This window comes from Lissotriton vulgaris, chromosome 5, assembly GCF_964263255.1.
Source record: "Lissotriton vulgaris chromosome 5, aLisVul1.2, whole genome shotgun sequence".
Lineage (NCBI taxonomy): Eukaryota > Metazoa > Chordata > Amphibia > Caudata > Salamandridae > Lissotriton > Lissotriton vulgaris.
The window spans coordinates 982,404,534-982,426,653 of NC_141693.1; the positions used below are offsets into that span (position 1 = coordinate 982,404,534).

Consider the following 22,120-nt stretch of genomic DNA (forward strand, 5'->3'; position numbering starts at 1 on the left):
CCGGCACATACAGCCTTGAACATTAGACTGGTGAAATTTCTCTCCGTATTTCAGGGAAAACTTTGCAGGGCAACAGAGAGCAGGGGGTCGGAAGGGGATAAATTAAGGTTGGGAAATGCCATGGGAGGAGAGGGTGAGTGTAAATAAATGGGAAGATGGATGTAGGAGGACAAGGAGAGAAGTGAAGATAGATATGGGGGAAGGTAATAAAGAAAATGCTGCTCAGAGTGCCTTGCAGGATCTCCAGAAGCAGCCAATTGCACATTGTTGCGCTTGGACAGTGTATGTGTGGAAGGATACAACTCATCCAGTCGGAAGACTGTGGGACTGAAATGCTCTTGCGCTTGAAAAACACAACAATTTGGTAGAAGGCCATGGAATCAAAACATGACAAGTTGTAGCCAAAGTATTTAAACAATATACTGTAATGTAGTAAGAAACATCCACCGCACAAATTCAGCCCGGTGACTGACAAGGGAGGAGGGGGAAAAGAGAGGGGGTAGTGAGAAGGAGGGAGGGAGAGAAGGGAGGGGGTAGTCAGAGCAGAGAGCAAGGGGGTGGAGGAGCATGGAAATCAAAGTGATTCGCGCGCTGTAAGGCTTAATGAGCCATTACAGAAAGCCAGATGGCGGCTGCGCGCGAGCACATGCTCATAACCGCAAGTTTGAGGCCAGCAAAAGCGTGTGGTCGGACTTTTAAAAGCCCACTTTCTAAATGTCTCGCCAGAGCGGCGCATGCGCTGGCTCAGGCGAGACCTAAAAATAGGTGTATCTACTCCAAGGACTACCTGTACCTAAATTATTGTATAATAATAGATGGGAATCTTACAGGAGTCTCTCTGCCTCTCAGATGGCATTATCGCTTTATTGGACATCATTCAAAGAACATTCTTCATTGTCAGTAAAGTCAACACAAGATATTGATTATTTTCTAGAACATTTACATTTTTGAGGGAAAATATACAGTATACAAACAGACATGCTACAATTTTAGCTTCGGTTAATCAAACTTTCTATCTTTTGTTTTCTCAATCAAAGCAACATTGTCCTTCACGCTGAACAAGCATCTGCACAGCCTGTGTTTGTTGACCATGTTGGTTCTCCGGTAAGCAGCATTGGTAAAGGCCCAGTTTCAGGGGTGTAGCTGGTCTGTAAGATTGGGGGGAGTGTGAGCTTCAGCATTCCCGACAATCACTCTGGCATATAATGTTAAAACACAATATACGACAAGCAGGGCGCATGAAAGGGGTTGAAGGGGCAATGGAAAGGGGGAGGAATGCCGATTGCTAAGAGTACTAAGTGAGACCAGCAAGGAAAAACTTCCATTATGGTCGACCAAAAGGGGGTTTATCAGTTTATATCGCGTTGGACATCAAGATTAACTCAGAACAAATAGCCCCACATGGGCCAAACATGCAATTAATAAAATTATCAATGCCGGGCAGACAAACTCCGACACTACTGGTTAATTTCTACGCACCGCCAAAGGTGAAAGAGAAACAAGTCGAATTGGATCAGCTAGAATCCACAATCAGGGATATTCGAAACAATAATCCACACTGGCAAATCATTGTAACAGGCGATTTTAACTCAAACCTAATTTACACACCAGAAGATGATGAGATTATAGCAGCTGACAATGAATTTTGGAATGTCAAACCTCAAACTCCGCTGCAAACAGAGCGCTTCAATCCAATTGGTCGAAAACTGGTAACAAGCCTGGAATTCCTCGGGCTGCGGTTCCTTAACGGAAGAACCAAAGGTGACAACCCGCCGCAGTATACTCATCTAGGAACCTTGACAGCCTCAAGGCTTGATTACACAGCAGTCTCTCTTCCAATATTGCCATTCGTCCAGCAATTCTTAATAGAACACACCTCAAAAAGTGATCATTCATATCAGCATATTTATTTCAATTTAAAACTGCCCAAATACCACAGCTGCAATACAGTGGGAGACAACCTCCCTACCACTAACCTGAAACGACTTAACTGGACAACGGCCAACATTGATGAGTTGCAGGCAAACGTGCAGAGACTAAAAATAGAGAGTGAGGTAACAATAGGTACCCAAATACAAAAATGGGAGAACTTTACGGGACAATTAACAGCAAGTACGTCTGTTCCAAATAAACCACAGCCTCCAACTACCAACATTTCTCTGCCTAAGAACCTGGCAAAACTCAAAATAGAGATAAGGAGAAATGCCAGAGCATTAAAAAAGACAACTACGTCATCCAAAGACTGGGCCCAAAGACATACCCTCAAAAAAGAATATAAAAAGAAAATGTGGGAACACAAAAGATATCTGAAGGATGACTTCTGGGTAAAACTACTCTGCACCGCCAAGAACACCAACTCAAACGCATTTTGGAGGATCATTAACAGCTTAAATCACCCTTCAAACCCAACATCATCCAATGTCCAAGAAGCGGACTGGGTCGTGTTATTAACAGAGAGGTTCGCGGAGGTAACATCAGTCCAGCCCAACCCAGGAGCAAACAACAAACTACCAACGAAGTGGCCAAAAAAAGAAAAGGGAGCATCACTCCCAGTGGGGAGTCAGAACCTCTTGCATGCAAACACCAAACCCAAAGGATGGACACAGAGGTAATCCATCTCCAGACGGGGATCTTTTGGTAACCAGGCTTCACTGTGACGTAGTTAGCCCACGGGAGAAGAAGGACGCAGCAAACAAGGTAGAGCTAACACGGTATAGCGAAGAGGACATAAGAAGAATCCTAATGAAGTCACGTGGCAACGGAGCTCCAGGGCCAAATGGGATCCCTCCAATAGTCTACAAAACTGATTCGGACTTCTGGTGCAGAAAATTAAAAAAAATATTTGAAGAGATAACAAGCGAAAACCAAATACCATCAAGTTGGCAGGGCTCCATAATCTCACCCATCTTCAAAGGAGGAGATAGAACATCCCCAGTTAACTACAGACTGCTCGCCCTCCTAGATGTGGAGGCGAAGTACTTTGCATCCCTAGTCCTGAAAGATCTAATAAACTGGTCCGACGACACTAAGAGAATACCATTGAACCAAACAGGCTTCAGGAAAGGGACGGGGACACTGACAAATATTATGTCTCTCTCAATACCAGCCGATAAATATCTCAGAAGAAAACAGCCCCTTCACCTATGCTTCATTGATTTAAAGGCAGCATTCGATAGCGTAGATCGTAACATCTTATGGAGGAAATTGCGTAGTTGGAACATCCCGGATAAAATCCTGAGAGGGATCTTACTCCTTTATTCCAAGACTTGGATGGAAGTTAAATTGGGGAACGGAACACGGCTCTCAAGAAAAATCAATACCAGCAAAGGTCTCAAGCAGGGCTGTGTCCTAGCCCCCCCATCTTTTTAACCTTTTTATGGCAGATCTAACATCAAATCTAGATAAGATTCCATCCCATCCACCTAAACTTGGCTCCTTTCCGCTAACTCATCTATCCTATGCGGATGACGTGGTACTGTTGAACCTAACGAAGATTGGCATCCAAAGGTTATTAGTAGGGCTGGCAGAATTTATAACAAACAATAACCTGGAGATAAACACAACAAAAACAAAAACAATGCTTATTACCAGGCGGCGGACAGCCAGCCCATACATCTACCTGGATGGAACAAAGCTAGAGGCCGTGTCCAACTTCAAGTACTTGGGCTTCTACTTTGATAATCGACAAAGCCATCAGCAGCAAATGTCGTGCATTGCTCAGAGATCAAACTCTCTCTCATTCGCTTTTAGATCTTTGGCCAAAAAGCTCACAGGGCCATCATATAAACCTCTACTGGCAACAATAAAAGCAAAAGTTCTTCCAACCCTGTCATATGGCAGCGCAGGATTGCATGGGAAGGATGCGGACCTGCTTGACAAAATACAGACAGCTATCTTCAAATCCACCTTCCAAATACAACAGGGAGCCTCACCAGCTCAGACAAGGTTAGAATTTGGAATAATATATGAAATACTGGGAAGAAAATATGCAAATATCAAGTACTGGCATACACTAAAACAGAATATGTCTGCCTCGGAACTGCACCAAGCACTATGGGAAGAAATAAGATCAGATGCTAAGTCCCCATATAATCAGTATCTTGAAAAGGCCATAACTGAGACTGGAACAAGAAAACTTTGGGAACTCAATCTGCCTTACCCGGCGTTTAAACATGCTATAAACAAGTCGACAAAACTCCACTCCCTCTTAGTTGATAAAGCGACGTTCAGTACCAGAAAACACGCATGGATGGTCATATCAAACTACAAAACACTCGTGGCAGCTCCATACCTAACAATCACATTCCCAGCTCATAGAAAACAAAAATTAATGGGACTCCGTTTGGGGAAACTTCCATCGATTATGGACCAACCAATCTGGGTGCACGACGGACCCAAAATATGTAGACTATGTGGGAAGTGCAATGAGGACTTTATTCATCTTGTCTGTATCTGCCCGAACCTAGCTCAAGCTCGAATCTCTCTTTTAAAAAAGTCTATGAACGAGCGGGCATAAGAACGTGCAGATCTGCAATCATGGCAACCTTAAACCCAACAGACACGCGATTGAACTGTCTACTACTAAAGTTCCTTGCAGCCCACTCCCAAGCGCTAAAACACAACTTGGCACCCTGTCCACAAAAGGATAACACGACAGTGGTAGCTCGGGGAGAGGGCTCTCCGGAACCTAACAGAGGAAACAAAACAAGAACTTTTGAACTAAGTTAGACAGACTGTATTTTAATTTCACTTCATTCTATTTTAAACACTGTACTAGACTGAGAATGTTTTAGAACTTACTAACAGAGATTGCACTTATATATTAAGAAACTTTGAAAACATTAGTTGATTCCTTTAAATGTATTGTGGTTTTAATTAACTGAAACAATAAAAAAAAAATCATTTCATTTTCAAGTGAGAATAATAATATTTTGTAAAATAATCACCATTTTTGGGACTTTAAAAAAAGAGATGGGTGTATGTTTTTTATGTCAGTGTGTGTATGCAAAAATCCCGGTGAAATCCGACAGACACCTTACCATACTGGACTTAAAGCACCTGTACCCAACTATTCATCATAAAATGCATTTATTAGGGGGTTGTACCACCCAAACATCCCCCCAGATGCTACACCACTGCCCATGATCTTTGCTATTCCTTGTGCCGCTGTCCTCTTTGGATGGTTCAGCACACATCATGTTCTATCAAGTCTGTCATTGAGAGGCATGAAATGCATGTTACCTCCGGAACTCTTTAGACCAATCTTCGAGTAAAGGAGACAGAGCTGCCGGAAATATCTCTCAAGCATCGTGCATCGAATTGGAGGGTTTTTCCATCATCCGTAGGTCCAACAGCCTTCCTTACCAAACAACCCTTTAGCGATTTGTGACACTCCACACTGTTGCAGCAAAGGCACCCATTCTAATCAAGGCCTTTAATGTCTGTCCTCCATTGTACAGCAGACTTCTGCGTTGCATAAAACAGACGTGGATGCTGATGGGAAAATCTGATTTCTTTGTTGCCAGAGGCTAATTTGCCCACCCCACCTCCCAAAAGGTAGCCCCCACCAGTTCTTCAGTGCAACACTACTGCTTTTTTTTAAATTTATTTAAAGGAGTAGATTGTTCAAGGGGCGATTTTGGGAGCTTCCTCTGTAAAACAAATTGAAAACAGTTGAAGGATATTAAAGAATTATGTGGAAATTGGTAAAGGAAATTGGTTAAAAATTTAAATATAATAGAGATAAAATGATTACGCTGTCATCTGCCATAAATAGAAAAATGTGAGTGCGGGATATGAGATTATACTTAGATTTACTCCCCAAAAATGGGCCACGGTTATTATACATAACATTTTTTTTAAATGACACAAAGATTATTCACTCTGAAATTAGTCACTTGTGCTTAATCACGAAATTACTAATATACCTGAGAAAATTATGCCTACTAATTTTAGATGCGTGTCTAATCATTGTGGGTGCCTGTAACTCAAAAGCCCTTGTTAATTACCGCCCGGCCTCCTTGTTCAGTATCAGCAGTGTTAGCGTCTAATTGGTACCATTGAGCTCCTGAGGTGCACTTATTGTTTTAACGAGGCGAGCAGACATTTTTTGTTGTAAGAGGAAGGAGTAGGATTGTGCAGTGTCCTGCATGCCCCTTCAGGACGATTGGATTTTGAACAGAAGAGTGTGTGTGCTATCTTAATGCTGGTGTAATTGGAATCATAGTCCAATTATGGTAATAGTAATAGGATGCCACGGATCCCGGGGCAAGCAAGGCAATTGGCCCATTTGACTGCTACTGGGGTAGGAAAATTCAGCCATTTTCAGGGTTCATTGGGCCCTTCGGGTACCGGGTACCAGTGCCTCTGCGCCTTCTACTTCAACGTAAGCTATGTCCCTGCATGGCAAGAAATCTGAAATAAGGAATTTAAGTAAACCCAGGAAATCTTGGAACCAGCCTTCAGAAATGGAAGAAAGTATACCGTTCATTGCATCTCATCTCTATCTTTAATTTGTTTTTGAATTTGATTTTGAAGTGTAAGTTAATGTAACATCCTGCTGTGCCGTCGAACTAACATGATTGCATTTGCTCCCTCCTGCTGTTGCGTTCCGCCTTTTTTTTTTACATACGCCAGAGGCATTTTCTATATCCACTCATAAATGCTTCATCATATTTAGTAAAGTGTAGATTACAGTCAGACAGGGTGCAATGACAGGCTGTCCTTTTGTCCACCGCCAAGAGAAGACTTATTAAAAATGCATTGTAAAATCTTGATCGACGCCAGGGGAGAGACCATATCTGCGTCTGTATTAATGGTGCAATTCGTTCATACTCACTTCTCGACTGTGTTAATGCAGTCAGCAAATGTTGTCAAGAAAAACAACTCAAGGGTTTTGTTTTTAAGCTTTTTTTTTTACAGTTTCGTTTGTAATTTCCTTCGTGAAAGCTCTCGGTAATCTAATGAAATGCGTTTTATGCCTCTTTTCGATTGACTGATGCCTAAAGAGACAGAACCCATTCTGCATGTAGGTTTTAACAGAGCTTTTCCATTTTTCCAAACCATCGATTTTCAAACGCAGCTGAAGCAATGAAGTATTGATAAGGAGTGGTATTTAACTTCTGGCAACCATAGTGCCAAATCAAATCTTTCTCATGAACCAAAGTGTGGCTGTAAGTGTAGACACCAGTTCCTAGCACTTCACTACCCCTTGGAAACATACTATAGCATTACCATACTGCTTAGCAGGAGACATTTGTACTGTAGCTTACCATATAGAAATGATCCCTGCCTCTAGGCCAGAGGTCTTCAAACTTTTTTGCTCCGAGCCCCCCTTAAGCAAAATGTTTTGAGGGCGGCCCCCCTACAAAACTTTAAGGCAATGATTGGTGGAGCGGAAGGGACATGGCTGTGTGCAAGGGACGGGCTTATGAGATGATTTCAGGAATACTTTTTCTATAGCTCATTAACCACACTAAGTATGATACTTATAAAACAGCAAATGCATCAAACAAAAACATGTGAGGTCCCAAAAATACGGCTCACCATTATTGGGGTGTTGTAGCCCCTCACACTCTTGGACCCAAATGAAACTACACCTGCTGTTTTATTGATAACAGCAGTCCTGAGTAGCAGGCCATCTCCTCTACATCTCTCACCTCTTCCCCACCATGCCTGCCCATCTCTCCGATTTTGAATGAGGTTCTCTGTTCCTTTCAGAAAAAACATAAAGCTATCACACCAGGTCTCCCTTTTTTCTTCAAAGGTGCCCTCTGTCCTAATGCTAAAAAGGAAAATAAGCTCCCATGCCTCTTTTTTAAAGGTAGACAGTGATAACTGTGATGCAGTGGGCCCCTCAAACCCATAGGCCCCAGTCCTTCTGCATCTGCCTAATTATTGATAATCAGCAGTTGCCACTTACACACCTGGCAGCAGTACCTGCTTCACTAATGAATGGCCTTTTTTACAGAAAAAAAGGCCACTTATATTACCGCATTTGCTACGTTATCCATCATCTGCTGCATAGTACTGCATATCTAATTCTATGTCAGGACCGGAGGCTTCAGATTATGCTATATCTTCCTTCGCTTTATTAACATAAAGAAACCACAGCAGCTCAGGAAAAGATATAATAAGAACAAAAAATGCTTTAAACATAAAGCATTGACGTAATGTACAACAAAAAAATCAACAACTCCCAAGAGTCTCTTTGCTTATAATAATAGTCCATAGTCCTTTGTCTCTGTCCATCATCACTATATAACCGGACTTCCCATCATCTTCCTCCTCTTTCTTCGCTGCTCCCGCAGCCAGATAAGTGTTTTTCTGTTTCGACTTCTTTTTCTTGTGATTGATTGTCTTGTGTGCGGTCTTTGGGGACTCCTTGCATGGTTTATTCCCTTTCAGAGTCCCCGGTTGCGGGAACGTTCTATCGTTCCTACGCGACTTTATTCCCACTTGTGTGCGGTGTGTACATAGACCGCAAGGGGGCGGCCTGTCGTCTCGCCGACCCTCCGGCGCGCCTCCGCAGTGCGAGGAGCCACGCCGTGGGGTTTGCTTGCGCAGGGGCCGACCCTCGCGTACCCCTCTGACACCTGGTGATCCGGGTCTGTACTTTGCCAATTTTGACGCCCTCTGGGGTCTGTATAGCGGTTCTGACCGCGTGAATCGCCCTCGGGCGAGATCTGTGCACCTCTTTTCCGTGTGTGGCCTAGCGCGCTTGAGGGGTACGTAGACCCGGTCCCGGCGAGGAGGGTCTGCGCGCTTGGGGGTTGGTGCAGCCCACCTGCCACGTCAGCTGGCCCAAAAACGTGATCGCAGCCGCTGGGCCTGCCCACATTCGAGAACTTTCTCGGTTGCCGCCCTCTTGGGTGCCCCGCATTTGCCCCTTGGTTCCGAGATGGAAGGGGAGTACGATGAGGAGGCCTGCCCCTATCTGCAGGATGATGAGTTTTATCAGGCGGTGGACAACTCCATCTATCGTTGCGTGACGGAGGTGGTAGGGCCCATGGAGGACCGCCTTTCTGCCCGCATCGTGGAGGAGTGTGCGAAGCTGGCAGCGGCGCAGGTGCCTCCGTCCCCCGAACTCCCGGGGACGTCCGGTGGGTTGCCACCCGCTCCGAAGAGACCCCGTGGTGAGGGACCTTCATCGGAGGCCCAAGGCGTGGACAAGGGCGCTTTCGAGCGACTTCGTGACGCCTTCCTGGCCAAGGCGACGGCGGTGCCTCCGGCGCCCTTGGTGGACCCTGGCACTTCGGGCGACGTGTCTACGGCGCCCGCCTCCCCGATCTACGACTCCCCGAACACGGATGACGACGGGGAGTCGACCCGCTCTTGGCTCCCGACACCTTCAGCGAAGGAGATGCCCCGAGACGAGTCGGGCATGCTGGACCCGGACGAGATCGTCCACCCCCGATCCGCGGCCTGGGCCCCGGGGAAGACGGTGGCGAAGTTCGTCGCGGGCAGGCTGCGCAAGCCCCTGGAGAAGGAGGCGAGGGGTTGCCTGCGCGGGGAATGCCCTCGGCCTACTCTGGACGGGAAAGTGGCCATGACACCAGACTTGGACCCCAAGATGGCCACCTTCCTGGCAAAATTCATGAAGGACCCCAGGAAGGGGATCGACCGGTCCTGGCGGGCCTGCCAGGACAAGCTGTTGGATGCGGTCGGGCCCGCCACGAAGATCCTTGATATGGCGGAGGAGGCCCGAGCGAATGGCACCGCCATTTCACCGGAGGTGCTCTCCAACTGGGCCCAGAGGGTGATCGTATTTTTGGGCAACGCCAACTGTGCCCTATCCACGGAGAGGCGGCGTTCGCTCCTTATCAAGCTGGATCCGAAGCTGGGGGACCTGGCCTCGTCGGAGGCAGGTGCCGTGGCCCAGGGTGGCCTTTTTGGTGAGCCTTTCATCCGCGAGCTGGGAAAGTTCGTGAATACGTTCACGTCGCTGGACAAGGCCCAGTCCAGCATCAAGAGGGTGTTCCACCAGCGTTTTTCTGGAGGGGCCGGTCGCGGCAGGGGCCGCGCGATCGGCCGTGGTCAGCAGACCAACAACCGTGGACAAGGCTCCGGAAGAGGTCAGTACCAGACCTCGGCCAACTACACCAACTTCTACCCCACGAGGGGACAGCGCTATGGTGGCAGAGGGTTCAAGAAGAACTCCGGACAAGGAAATGCCCCCGGTAAGTGTGCTTTGCTTGGATCATGTTCCGATTGGGGGGCGGCTGGCAAGCTTTTACGGGGAGTGGGAATTGCTCACTGCCGATGCTTGGGTTTTGCAAACTGTGAGAGGTTTCCATATAGAGTTTTACGACCAACCAACTCAGGCGAGGCCCCCGCGCCCGATGGTTTTTTCAGACTCCGACGCGCGATTGATAGACGGGGAGGTCTCAGACTTGCTGCGCAAGGGAGCCATCCGTCTATCAACGCGCCACCCACATGGGTTCCTCAGCAACGTCTTCTTGGTAGACAAGACAGATGGGGGCAAGAGGCCTGTGATCAATCTCAAGGAGTTCAATGGGTGGTTGGTCTACCGTCACTTCAAGATGGAGGGGATCCACCTCCTTCGGGACGTGCTCCTCCCTCGGGATTGGATGGTGCGACTGGATCTCAAGGATGCCTACTTGGTCGTTCCCATCCACCCCCCTCATCGTCATTTCCTACAATTCCTGTGGGACGGCAAGGTGTTCGAATTCACCGCCCTGCCGTTCGGTCTTTCTTCGGCCCGTGGTGCTTCACGAAGGTCCTCCACCCGGTAGTGGAGTTTCTCAGAAGTCAGGGGGTCCGTATGCTGGTATACTTAGACGACATCCTCCTCATGGGGCAGTGCCCAGAGGTGCTGGCAGGACAGCTGCGCCAAGCTGTCAGCCTGCTTCAGAGACTGGGGTTCGTCATCAACGGCTCCAAGTCGGTTTTGGTTCCCACTCAGCGGATCACCTTTTTAGGTTTCGTGGTGGACTCGGTACAGGCGGTCTTGAGCCTTCCGGGTCGGAAGGTCGCAAAGATACGTCACCTGCTTCGGCAGACGATCGCGAGGGACCGTACGTCACTGCGCCATGTCGCCAAGGTGGTGGGTCTTCTATCGTCCTCCATCCAGGCGATTTTCCCAGGCCCGCTGCACTACAGGGCTCTTCAGCGCCTGAAGGCGCAGCATTTGCGCCGTGGGATGTGTTACGATCAGTGGGTCCCCCTCACGGACGAAGTGAAGGAGGAGATGTCATGGTGGCTGTCTCACATGGAGGCATGGAATGGGCGAGCGATCTTCGGGTCGGCTCCGGACTTGATCATAGAGTCCGACGCCAGCAGGTCGGGCTGGGGCGCCCGGTGCGGGGATTTTTCCACCGGCGGCGCCTGGTCGTCAGAAGAACAACAATTGCATATCAATTGTTTGGAGCTCCTAGCGGGCTCCTTCGCTGTTCGCTGTTGGACCAAGGATTCGGTCAAGGCCTGTGTCCTGCTGCGGATGGACAATGTTTCGGCGGTCCGGTATGTGAACCACCTAGGAGGTCCTCGGTCCCGCGCCTTGGCGGACATAGCGAAGGACTTCTGGGATTATTGCCTGTCTCGTCACATTGCGGTGACGGCGGAGTATCTGCCCGGCCAGAGCAATCAGGTAGCGGATTGGCACTCCCGACATCTCAGGGATGCCAGCCAGTGGAAACTGGATCCGGGAGTCTTCCGGTGGCTTCACTCCCTTTGGGGCCCCTTCTCGGTGGACCTCTTCGCGTCCCGTCTCGACCACCAGCTGCCGCGGTTCTACAGCTGGAGGCCGGACCCTCTGGCGGAGGCCACGGACGCGTTCTTGCAGGATTGGAGTCGGGAACAGCCGTTTGCGTTTCCCCCGTTCTCCATGATCATGCGAACGGCGGCTCAAATACGCCGCCAGGGTGCGGAACTGGTGTTGGTTACACCGCTGTGGAGGTCTCAAGTGTGGTTTCCGGTTCTTCTGGAACTTTCTTGGGATTTTCCAATCCTACTCCCCCTGTTTCCTCTGCTCCTGACGAGCCCGGATCAGGAACCTCACCCTCTCGTCATGCAGAACACTCTCCGCCTCGTGGCGTGGAGGCTCTCAGGAGACGCTGGACGCTCCCGGGCCTTTCGGGGTCGGCTGCGCACTTGCTCTCCAAAGCATGGGCCGATAGTACGACGAAGCGTTACAGATCCGCTTGGCTTAAGTGGATGCGTTGGTGTTTACGAAGGGATTTGGATCCCATGGTCGCCGGCCTTGTTCCCGTGCTAAATTTCCTGGCACATTTGGCCGACAAGGGTTTGGCCTATAGGACGATCAATGCTATCCGGTCGGCGATTTCTGCGGGCCATGATAACATCGATGGCCATCCGGTAGGGGAACACCCTTTCGTGTGCCGACTTCTGCGAGCTGTTCGCCTCGCTCTGCCGCCAGAACCCAGGTACTCCGTCCTTTGGGACGTCAATTTGGTTCTGAATTTGTTCCTGTCGTGGCCAGCCAATTCTTATCTGTCTCTTAAAGAGCTCTCGGCGAAGTTAGCCATGTTGTTATGTCTGGTTTCTTGTAGGCGCGTCTCGGACGGGCGCGCGCTGGATGTCTCTGCACGCGTTTTTTCCCCGGATGGGGTTACTTTTACGGTGGGCCGACGTACTAAGACGTCGTCGCGTTCCATTTCTTATCCAGCCTTTACTGACACTCCTAAGTTGTGTGTCGTGCAATGCCTCAAAGCATATGAGGACCTGACCTTGGATCTACGCCCTCCGGGCGAGCGTCAGTTGTTGATTGCCCTGCGGAAGCCACACAAAGCTGTCTCCTCCCCCACTATTGCTCGGTGGGTGCGATGGGTCATGCAAGAAGCGGGCAGCAATACTTCTCTCTTTGGAGCACACTCCGCCAGGGGGGCCATGGCCTCTAAGGCATTCTCAGTGGGTGCTCGTCTGGAGGACCTAATGCGAGCTGCGGATTGGTCCTCGGATTCCACCTTCAAGAGGTTTTATTTTAAGCCGGTGGTGGATTTGGCTCAGTTGGTGGTAAGTAAGCTTTAAACTAGCATAATCTGAAGCCTCCGGTCCTGACATAGAATCGAAATTTGCCTAGCTTACGTAACGGTAAGTTTCAATTCTATTAAGGACACGGAGGCGAGGATTATCCCACCCGGACTACAGTGGTGTCTCTACCCACCCGTATGGCAGTAAGTAAAGCGTTTTCCTTTACGTTGTCAGTACTGTGTTGTTCACTGAATGCTCCTCGCCTTGTTGTCGCATTTCCTGGGCCACCTCGCTGATGCTGTTCCTTTTTTGGCAGGCAACGACGGTGCTAAACAGGACCAATGAGGCTTAAGCGTGATCTGCGCGAAGAAAGAGGAGGAAGATGATGGGAAGTCCGGTTATATAGTGATGATGGACAGAGACAAAGGACTATGGACTATTATTATAAGCAAAGAGACTCTTGGGAGTTGTTGATTTTTTTGTTGTACATTACGTCAATGCTTTATGTTTAAAGCATTTTTTGTTCTTATTATATCTTTTCCTGAGCTGCTGTGGTTTCTTTATGTTAATAAAGCGAAGGAAGATATAGCATAATCCTCGCCTCCATGTCCTTAATAGAATTGAAACTTACCGTTACGTAAGCTAGGCAAATTTCGATTCTTCAGTGCTGTAAACTAGTACTTACAAACATTCTATTCTGGAGGACAGATTTATGTCTTTTCGAAAGTTCTGCTTTATTATGCAGTACAGGAAGACAAATACATTTTGTTGCACACTTGTGTTTTTAAGAGAACCTAGTTCTATGTATGTTGCGGTTTATTTTGCTGCACAATTCACTTCTTATGTGGTCTTCTGCCATGTTTTTTAAATATGTTGAGCGTGGATTCAGCAGCCATTTAATCTCCCAAACATACTTTGGGATTGGATCACCACGTACACCTTGTTACTGTTGTCATAAGGCCGTTTGAGCTCAGGTACAAAAGAAAACATCTGCTTATTGCCGCTCAGATTAATATGTCCTCACAGCACTCAAACAAACATTAACTATTCCCTTGGCCGCCAAACAATTCCCACCTCCTTTAACAATTTCTTCTTTAACTTCATCTTGACAACTTCCGTTAGTGACAAACCCTTTTGCCTTTTCTCCTGACTCCAATATTTATTTGCACCAAATCAGCCTATCTGCCCCTGAACCAAGCCTGCCTTCCTTTTGTTCAACCATTCTCCTCTTACTTTCCGTTGCTCTTTTCCCTGTTACCTCTAAACTCGTCCTTGGTGCATTTTGATGAGCTTGACCTCTATAACTAATACCTCTTTCTCTGACTGCAGCTCTTTCCCAGTGCTCAACCTGCTGCTGAAGCCTATTGTCCCTGTACCAGAGTTGGCTAATTGGCTCAGTGCTTCCCTAGAGTAACTGCTTGGTTGTAAATTGAGTGCTGTGAAGCAATTACCACTCCCAAATCTCCTTGGGTGAAGAGGGCAGTACCTACCAATCCACCCAGTGCCCTGCAAGTCCCTCCTTGTGTGGTGTGCATTTAAACCTCATAGGAAATAACAATTGAATTTACCAACACTGTTGTTCTGTATTTACCACATTTCTTATAATCATGATTCAAGCAGAAAAAAACTGCTACCACAAGATTCGCGACTAAGGAAATTTCTGTAATAAAGGCCTCCGGGCCGGCCTAAGTCCTGGTGGCACCCTGTGCAACAATGTTTGGTGACGCCCCCCTCCCCCCCCCCAATGACCCCCTCGCCACGGATTCCCTCACTACCACCATTTGACAATGCCCCCCAAGTCTCCATTACCACTGTCTTTTAGATTAATTTAGTTTTATAGCGCCACTCATACCATTTTAAGGTGTCAGAACACGTTACATCACACATACGTTGCACGGAGACAAACATACAAGTGTTAATCCGTGTATGGGAAATGTTACATAAGACAGCGTGACGCCTTCAAGTTGTAGGAGTCACGTGTCATGCATACTGGTAGGCAGTATAGTTTAAGAGTCCTTGGTCTGAAAAAGCACAAATTCAGAATTTAAAATGTAACACCATTGTGAGTGGTTTTCTTTAATAAGAAGACTTGATTTCTACCCAAATGAACCCTTTTTGCAGGATACTAGGATAAGGAAAAACTGGTCAAAAAATATGTAGCTGTAATATATTCCTTGCAGTTTGCATGTAGCTCTTTGGTGACAGTTAATAGCACTCAGCTATATATTAGTATTTTAACTTTTAAACTGCAAGTAACAAAAAGATCTCTCTGAGAAAAACCATAACTCATTGACCTATTTATAGTGTATGTACTGTGTGATCTGAATCGGACATGTTCTGTGCAGCAGGCATATTAACCTTCTGCGCTATGATGAGTCAAAAGAAACTTCCACTTCCAGACAAAGCTCCGTCTCTCCAGAAAGAACATTAATCACTGGAGTTATCCTGGCATTTTTATTGATACTTTGAAAATTGCTGGGGCAAGGAACGTGGCATCAGGTGCTTTGAAAATTATTGATGTTTATGCATCATAATAAAAACAGCCAGTTGTTAAAAATACATAAATGTCTTGATTTTAGCAACCTTTTTGACCCTTCCAGCACACTTCCTGACCTCCGCCCCCATGGCATGCTGATCACCATTCTCACAAGGGCTGGAAGTAAATGAAGACAGCCTGGAAATGCAGCAAATAAACATCACCGCACTTCCAGGCCATCTTCATTTACATGCAATTACAGAGGCATTCACGCCCCCCTGGGAACCCATTCACGCCCCCCCAGGGGGGCGCGCCTCACAGTTTGAAGACCTCTGCTCTAGGCTCATGTGAGAGTGTGATTTATTACAGCAGTGGCTTGGCCTGCACCTACCACGGCTGTTAGTGGTCAGCAGGTGGGTCGGGTCAGTCAGGTGAGACTGAACAGAGCATTGTCGGATGTATGACTTTACATTGCATGCCTTTACCACACATGCATTACAAAGTGAATGTCATTACAAAGCAAACCTTTACTACGTATGTTATTTCAATGACTATGCCATTACCACGCATGCCTTTACAACAAATTTCGCTGTAAAAGCATGTATGTTAAAGGCATATGCGTGGCAAAGTTTTCCCTGACCCTTACCCTAATCCATAATCCCAGTCCCTGGCATACACCACCCTCGGCCCCCAACCATTCTAAAAAAACGCCCTTCCCCTAAACACCTACCCCTGCTCGACACCACCCTGGCCTAAACCCAATACTAAACCTGCGCGACCCCTTCCCCTCCCCCCCTTCCCGGCCCTCAGCCCTTTCCCTAACCTAAACCACTACACATGCGCTCCACCCTGCCCCCAGCCCTTCCTCTACCCTAAACCCTAAAATACTACCCCTATACTCCCCCCGTACCTCAGCCCTTATTTAATCAAAACAGTAGCCCCCAGGCCCAAGCCCCCTTACCATACCTTATTGAAAAATGATGTCTTGGCCCTTCATTGTAGTATTTATCATTGGTAATGAATGATATTAATTGGAATGAAGAAGGGATTGCTCTTTCTGGTAATGGGGAGTATTGTTTGTGAGCACCTACTTGTAAGATAGTGTAAATCGCTTGATACAGATGTACAACTTAACCATACCTCAGTCGCGGCCAGCATGACTCGCGGGTGGGGGGCGTTAATTTTAAATAAAAAAGAAAAACATACCTTTGCCAGGCCCGGTCCGGTCCTGCGTCGGATTGTCTCTGCTCTGAGTCCTCGCAGGAAGCAGGCAGCCTCCCTCACCTCCCCTTAGCCAACCACAACGCTGCAATGGCAGCCTTGTGATTGGCTGGGACGCCAACCACACAGGCGTCTATGGGGAGGCTATTTTCTCCACGTAGGCTGCAGCCTACATGGAGAAAAGGGAGAGTTTGTATGACTGGTTTGGTCGGCCCTGGGGCCAACCAAACAGCCAGTGCCCACTTCAGTGGTTAAGCCACTCTTCCCCTGCCCTGGAACAGGACCGCCTACCCGCCCGCCCCCAACCAAACCCTTCTCCTTTCTCGCAGTCTTAAGAGCAGACACATAACATGGTATTTATAATACCATTTTATGTTTCTGCTTCTCGCACTGCGAGAAAGCAGAGGGGTGATGCTCATCCCCCCCCACGTGGAGGAGCCTCCCCTGCCATACCTATTGTTACCATTGTAATGGTTGAGTTTGCATCATGTTTGGATCCGAGACACTAAAGTCAGACTTCATCTGGGTCTGTAACTGACATATTTTCCTGCAGGCGTAGCACGGTTTGAAGCCTGTAGGTTTCAGGTAAAACATCCCATGCACACCGTCCGCAAAAGCAAAATGTTGGAGGTCAGTAAAAGACAGACAAACGTTCAGGATTGGAGCTCCCCATCCAGCACAACAGTGGTGTCTACATACGGCTCAACACCATCATTGCCCAGAAGCAGGCGAAGTCACAACGGAGTCCAATAGCGCCACCTACAAGTGTGTGATACCAAATTATTAAAGGATTCCGGCTCAGTTCTGGTGTCTGGAGGAATTTAAAAGGTGAGGAATCTGCAGTTAGAAGTATCCTTCAGAAACTTCACACAACAGTGAGGTGTGTCATTCCAAACATAGTTTGTCTGTTGATGGTCCAACCATTGAATTCAATTGCACATAAAATTTTATGGGGAAAATTCATTTAGCTTGAACTTTCAATATTTAACAAAGAGCAGTCTGTCCCGCACCCCCACCCTCTGCCATGCTTTACTTCTGTATTTCATAGCCAAGGATTATTTTTAACACAAAGTATTCTAATGTTTTTCAGCCTGGATGAACTCGCTGAAAGAAAAATGGCAATCCAAACCAGTGTATGTAGTTGGAAAAGCTACTGCTTTGTTAGGTGAGTTAATGCGTGACTTGTCATATCAAATATATCGGTTATACACCTATAAAGGGTATCTTGTGATTTCTTTTATTTACAAATACATGATATTGTTTCTTAAGCTGTCAAGACCCAAGCATTCAAACTATCGAAAGGGCGTAAAAACATGTCTAAGTTGGCGAGAGAATATCTGTGTTCCAATGAGCAGATGAAAAAAAAATGAATGTAACTGAATATTCATAAAGCACAATGATTACCTTAGGTTAGGGTGTCCTGGCTCTAAGATGCCAAACAGATACTGTGAATTTAATGAACAACCAGATCACTGACCAATCCACACTTTTTTCATTACGGGGGATGGATAAGAGTCGCTGACTTAAGGAGAGGAGTTTGCGTGTGGGGGAAATAGGAAGTAATGTGTGACTTGATATCCAAGGACCCTGTACCTGAAAAGGCCCTAAGATAGATTGAGAGAACCTTAAACATAATTCTCTTTTGAACCGAACGCCATTGTAAAGCTTGATGATGTTTAAAGATTGATTGATGCCTGACAACATCAGTTGCAGCCTTGTTGATATGGTGGAAGGGAGGCATTACAGTAGTCCAGCTGTAATATTATCACTGAGTGGATGTCTGTCTTAGAAAAGGCAAGATTTTCTTTAGTAGCCTCAGGACTGGAATGTGGCATAGTTGTAGTGTGACGGTGTTTATGTAATAAGGCAGTCATGGTCAAGAGGTTAACCATAATGGGAAACAGTCATGTTGTATATATCCTTGTTTTTCAATAAAAAGATACATCTGAAAGAAACAGGTTAGTGTTAGATTCCTTACCTTAGAATATCCCCCCAGGCGTCAGACTGGATCCAAAAAGTTTTTGTCAGCAGTACCCCTACGCGTCGGTAGCTATCGTCTGCGGCTCCGTGCCCGTCGTCGGCGTCGTGATCGCCCGGACGACGTCGTCGGAGTAGTTAGACGCCGCCTTCACGCGCTGACGTCAGTTCTTCTTTTTTTTGCACCAGCAAGCGCAAATCCGGGAAGAGCAGTACTCTAGTCATTTTTTGACTAACTTTTTGATCTGTTTTGGATCTCTTTTCGAATTGACTTCGACTCCTGGTGCCGGTAGGGATGCCTGGGTTTAAGCTGTGCGACTTCTGTCACCGCCTGATGTCGGTGATCGTCCCCCACCGCCGGTGTCTCTACTGCTTCGGGGCCGACCACGACGACAAGTCGTGCCCCGACTGCCGGGCCTTGACCTTGAAAGCTAGGCGGGAGCGGTTCCGCAAGCTGCTCGAGCTCTGGCAGTCGGCTCCAGACCCGCAGCCATCGCCGCTCGTCGAGCCATCACCACTCGTCGGGCTCCCAAGTCCTCCGGTAACTCGAGGCATTCTAAAAAGAAGTCAAAGAGACGACATCGCTCTTCCGACTCCCCTCGCCGGTCGCGCGATGCGGCTGAGGGTTCGGGCGACACCGCACGCGCGGCTCCACCGGAGCCGCAGCCGCCGCATCCAGCCCCACACCCTCCGGTCCCTGGGCTGCATGCGACGCCGGAGACGATACGTGACTTTCTCGTGGCCATGAGAAATTATCTTCCCTCCATCGAGGCCTGTCAGCGTGCCTTCAGGCCCCGCAGACCCGACTGGGGGCCCTTGCGGGCCGGCGGCTTCGACCCCGGCGCCGACGTCGACTTCGATCCCGACGCCGCAGGGCCCCGGGGGATCCAGGCCTGAATCCCGGTCGACGCCAGTTGACCTCACCACTCCTCCGCTGGCGCCGACCCCGCTGGTGTCGCTCCCGGTGCTGTCTTCGGACACGCCATCCCCAGTTTCAGCCCCGGTTCGGGTCAGGCGTTGGATCGGTGCCGCTCGGTGCCGTCTCCGACGTCGATGGGTGAGCAATTTATCTACGACCCGGCTCTGTCATTCCTGCCTGTTTATCAGGACACGGATGAAGGGGAGGACTGGAAGGGGTCTGAGGACCCTCTGGCACAACAGTTTCAGTTAAGTCAGGACTGGGCAGATGAGCTAGGGGAGGCCAGTGGTCTAGATACATCGCCTGACACTGAATTCATCTCTCCTCCCTCCGTGACTACGGAGGAGGGTGCTACCTATGGTGTGGAGTTGCGCAGGGCAGCCAAGGCCTTACATCTTGAGCTTCCTGCGGTGGCCGTGAGGACTAACCTCCTCACCGAGGTGCTTCAGGCGCCAGTAAGCTCTTCAGAACCTCTACTGCCGTTCAATGAAGCCCTCATGGATGTTCTGATGGGCACTTGATCCAAGCCCTCCACAGAGCCCCCTGTGGATCGGAACGTGGCCCGACGCCACTGCCCGGCTCCGGGCGACCCTAGCTTTCTGTCGGTGCACCCCACCCCCGAGAGCCTGGTGATCCAGGCCTCAATGTCCCAGACTGCATTCCCGACCGCTCCCCAGGATCGGGAATCCAAAAGGTTTGATCAGTTTGGGAAGAAACTGTTCGTTCTCCTCATTGAGTTTGGGGTTGCGGTCTATCAACACCGCTTGCCTTTTGGGCTGTTACACCCACTCCCTGTGGGACACGGTTGCGAACATGCTGCCCCAGTGTCCGGAGGAGGCCCGGACAAAGCTCGCCCAAGCCCTTGCTGCGGGGAGGGATGCAGCACATTACTCTATACGATGTGGACTTGTTACAACAGACTCGCTGGGCAGAGCGATTTCCACGACGGTGGCGGTTCATCGCGACGCCTGGCTGAGGTCCGCCAATTTTTCGGGGGATGTCCACTCCACGCTCATGGACATGAGCTTCGATGGCCGTCGCCTTTTTGGCGCTTGAGCATTTCAAGGACTCCAGGGCTACGGCCAAGTCCTTGGGCCTGTCGGGCCAGCGCCAGTAGACTTCTGCTTTTCAGCTCTTTCATGGTCAAGGAAGGGGCACCCCCACACGTAACCGCCGTGGCGCTGCAGGGGAACAACAGCAAGGTCAGTCCACATCCGCTCCCGCAGCATCTGCCTCAAAGCCTTTCTAGTCCGAGCTTTCAGGCCTATTAAACGCCAGTGGGGGGGCAGGGTCCGCCATCACGTCCTCCACTGGCGTACCATCACGTCGGACAGGTGGGTGCTGCAAATCGTCCGAAGGGGCTACTCCCTCCCCTTTGAGCCATGCCACCGCAGTACCCACCGCATGGTTGGGGGATCACTTGCAACTTCTGCAGGAGGAAGTTATGGCCCTCTTGGCCAAGGGGGCCATAGAGCGCGTTCCTGGGCCAGAAGTAGGACGTGGTTGCTACTCCCACTACTTTCTGGTACCCAAGAAGGGCAAAGGAGGCCTACGCCCTATCTTGGACCTCCGGAAGGAGAAGTTCAAGATGCTGACTTTAGGCCAGGTCCTAGCTGCCCTAGACCCTGGAGACTGGATGGTAGCATTGGACTTGCAGGACGCATATTTACACATCCCCGTCCTGCCATCCAACCGGCGCTACCTGCTGTTCACGGTAGGCCACGAGCACTTTCAGTTTACCGTGCTCCCCTTTGGCCTCACCCGTGCCCCTCGGGTGTTCACAAAAGTGATGGCGGTGGTCGCAGCCCATCCTCGCAGATCGGGGGTCTCAGTCTTCCCCTATCTCGACGACTGGTTGTTGAAGGCGGTCTCGCCCCAGACAGTTGTCTTCCACCTCCAGACTACAGCCGATCTGCACTCGCTGGGGTTCTCCATCAACGTGCTAAAGTCACACCTGTGCCCCTCTCAGAAGCTCCTTTTCATCGGAGCGGTTCTGGACTTGGCGCAGTTTCGGGTTTATCCTTCCAAGCAGCGGGTTTGGGATATTCAGGCTCTGATTCCGATCTTTCAGCCTTTATCCCGAGTTTCGGTCAGGTTGACGCTGAGTCTCCTGGGGCTGATGGCCTCCTGCATCCTACTGGTGCATCACGCTAGGTGGCGGATGCGGGCTCTGCAGTGGGTCCTGAAGTTCCAGTGGGCACAGCATCAGGGCAACCTGTCCGACCACATCCTGATCTCGGAGGGCACTGCGAGACAGTTGCAGTGGTGGCTCACGGACCGCGATTGGGTCAGCGGCAGATCCCTCTCCCTACCGCAACCGGAGCATGTAGTAGTGACTGATGCGTCCCTCCTGGGATAGGGGGGCCACATAGGAGAAGTGGAGATAATCGGCCTCTGGTCTCCGGCGGACTCCCGGCTCCACATCAACCTTCTGGAGCTCCGGGCGATCCGGCTTGCACTGAAGGCATTCCTTCTCACTGTCTGGGGAAGTGTAGTGCAGGTGTTCACGGACAACACCCCCGCCATGTAGTACTGCAACAAACAGGGCGGGGTGGGGTCGTGGACCCTTAGTCAGG

General features: G+C 49.1%; 1 protein-coding gene across 2 annotated transcripts in view; it reads left to right on the forward strand.

The window, feature by feature from the left end:
- The window catches only part of UROS (uroporphyrinogen III synthase), a 516,510-nt gene that overhangs the window by 322,937 nt on the left and 171,453 nt on the right, over positions 1-22,120 (forward strand). For both annotated transcript variants that reach the window (XM_086922572.1, XM_086922573.1), the window contains one exon: positions 17,739-17,813. In XM_086922572.1, coding sequence (XP_086778698.1) covers positions 17,739-17,813 — 75 coding nt within the window. The remainder of the gene's footprint in view (positions 1-17,738; positions 17,814-22,120) is intronic.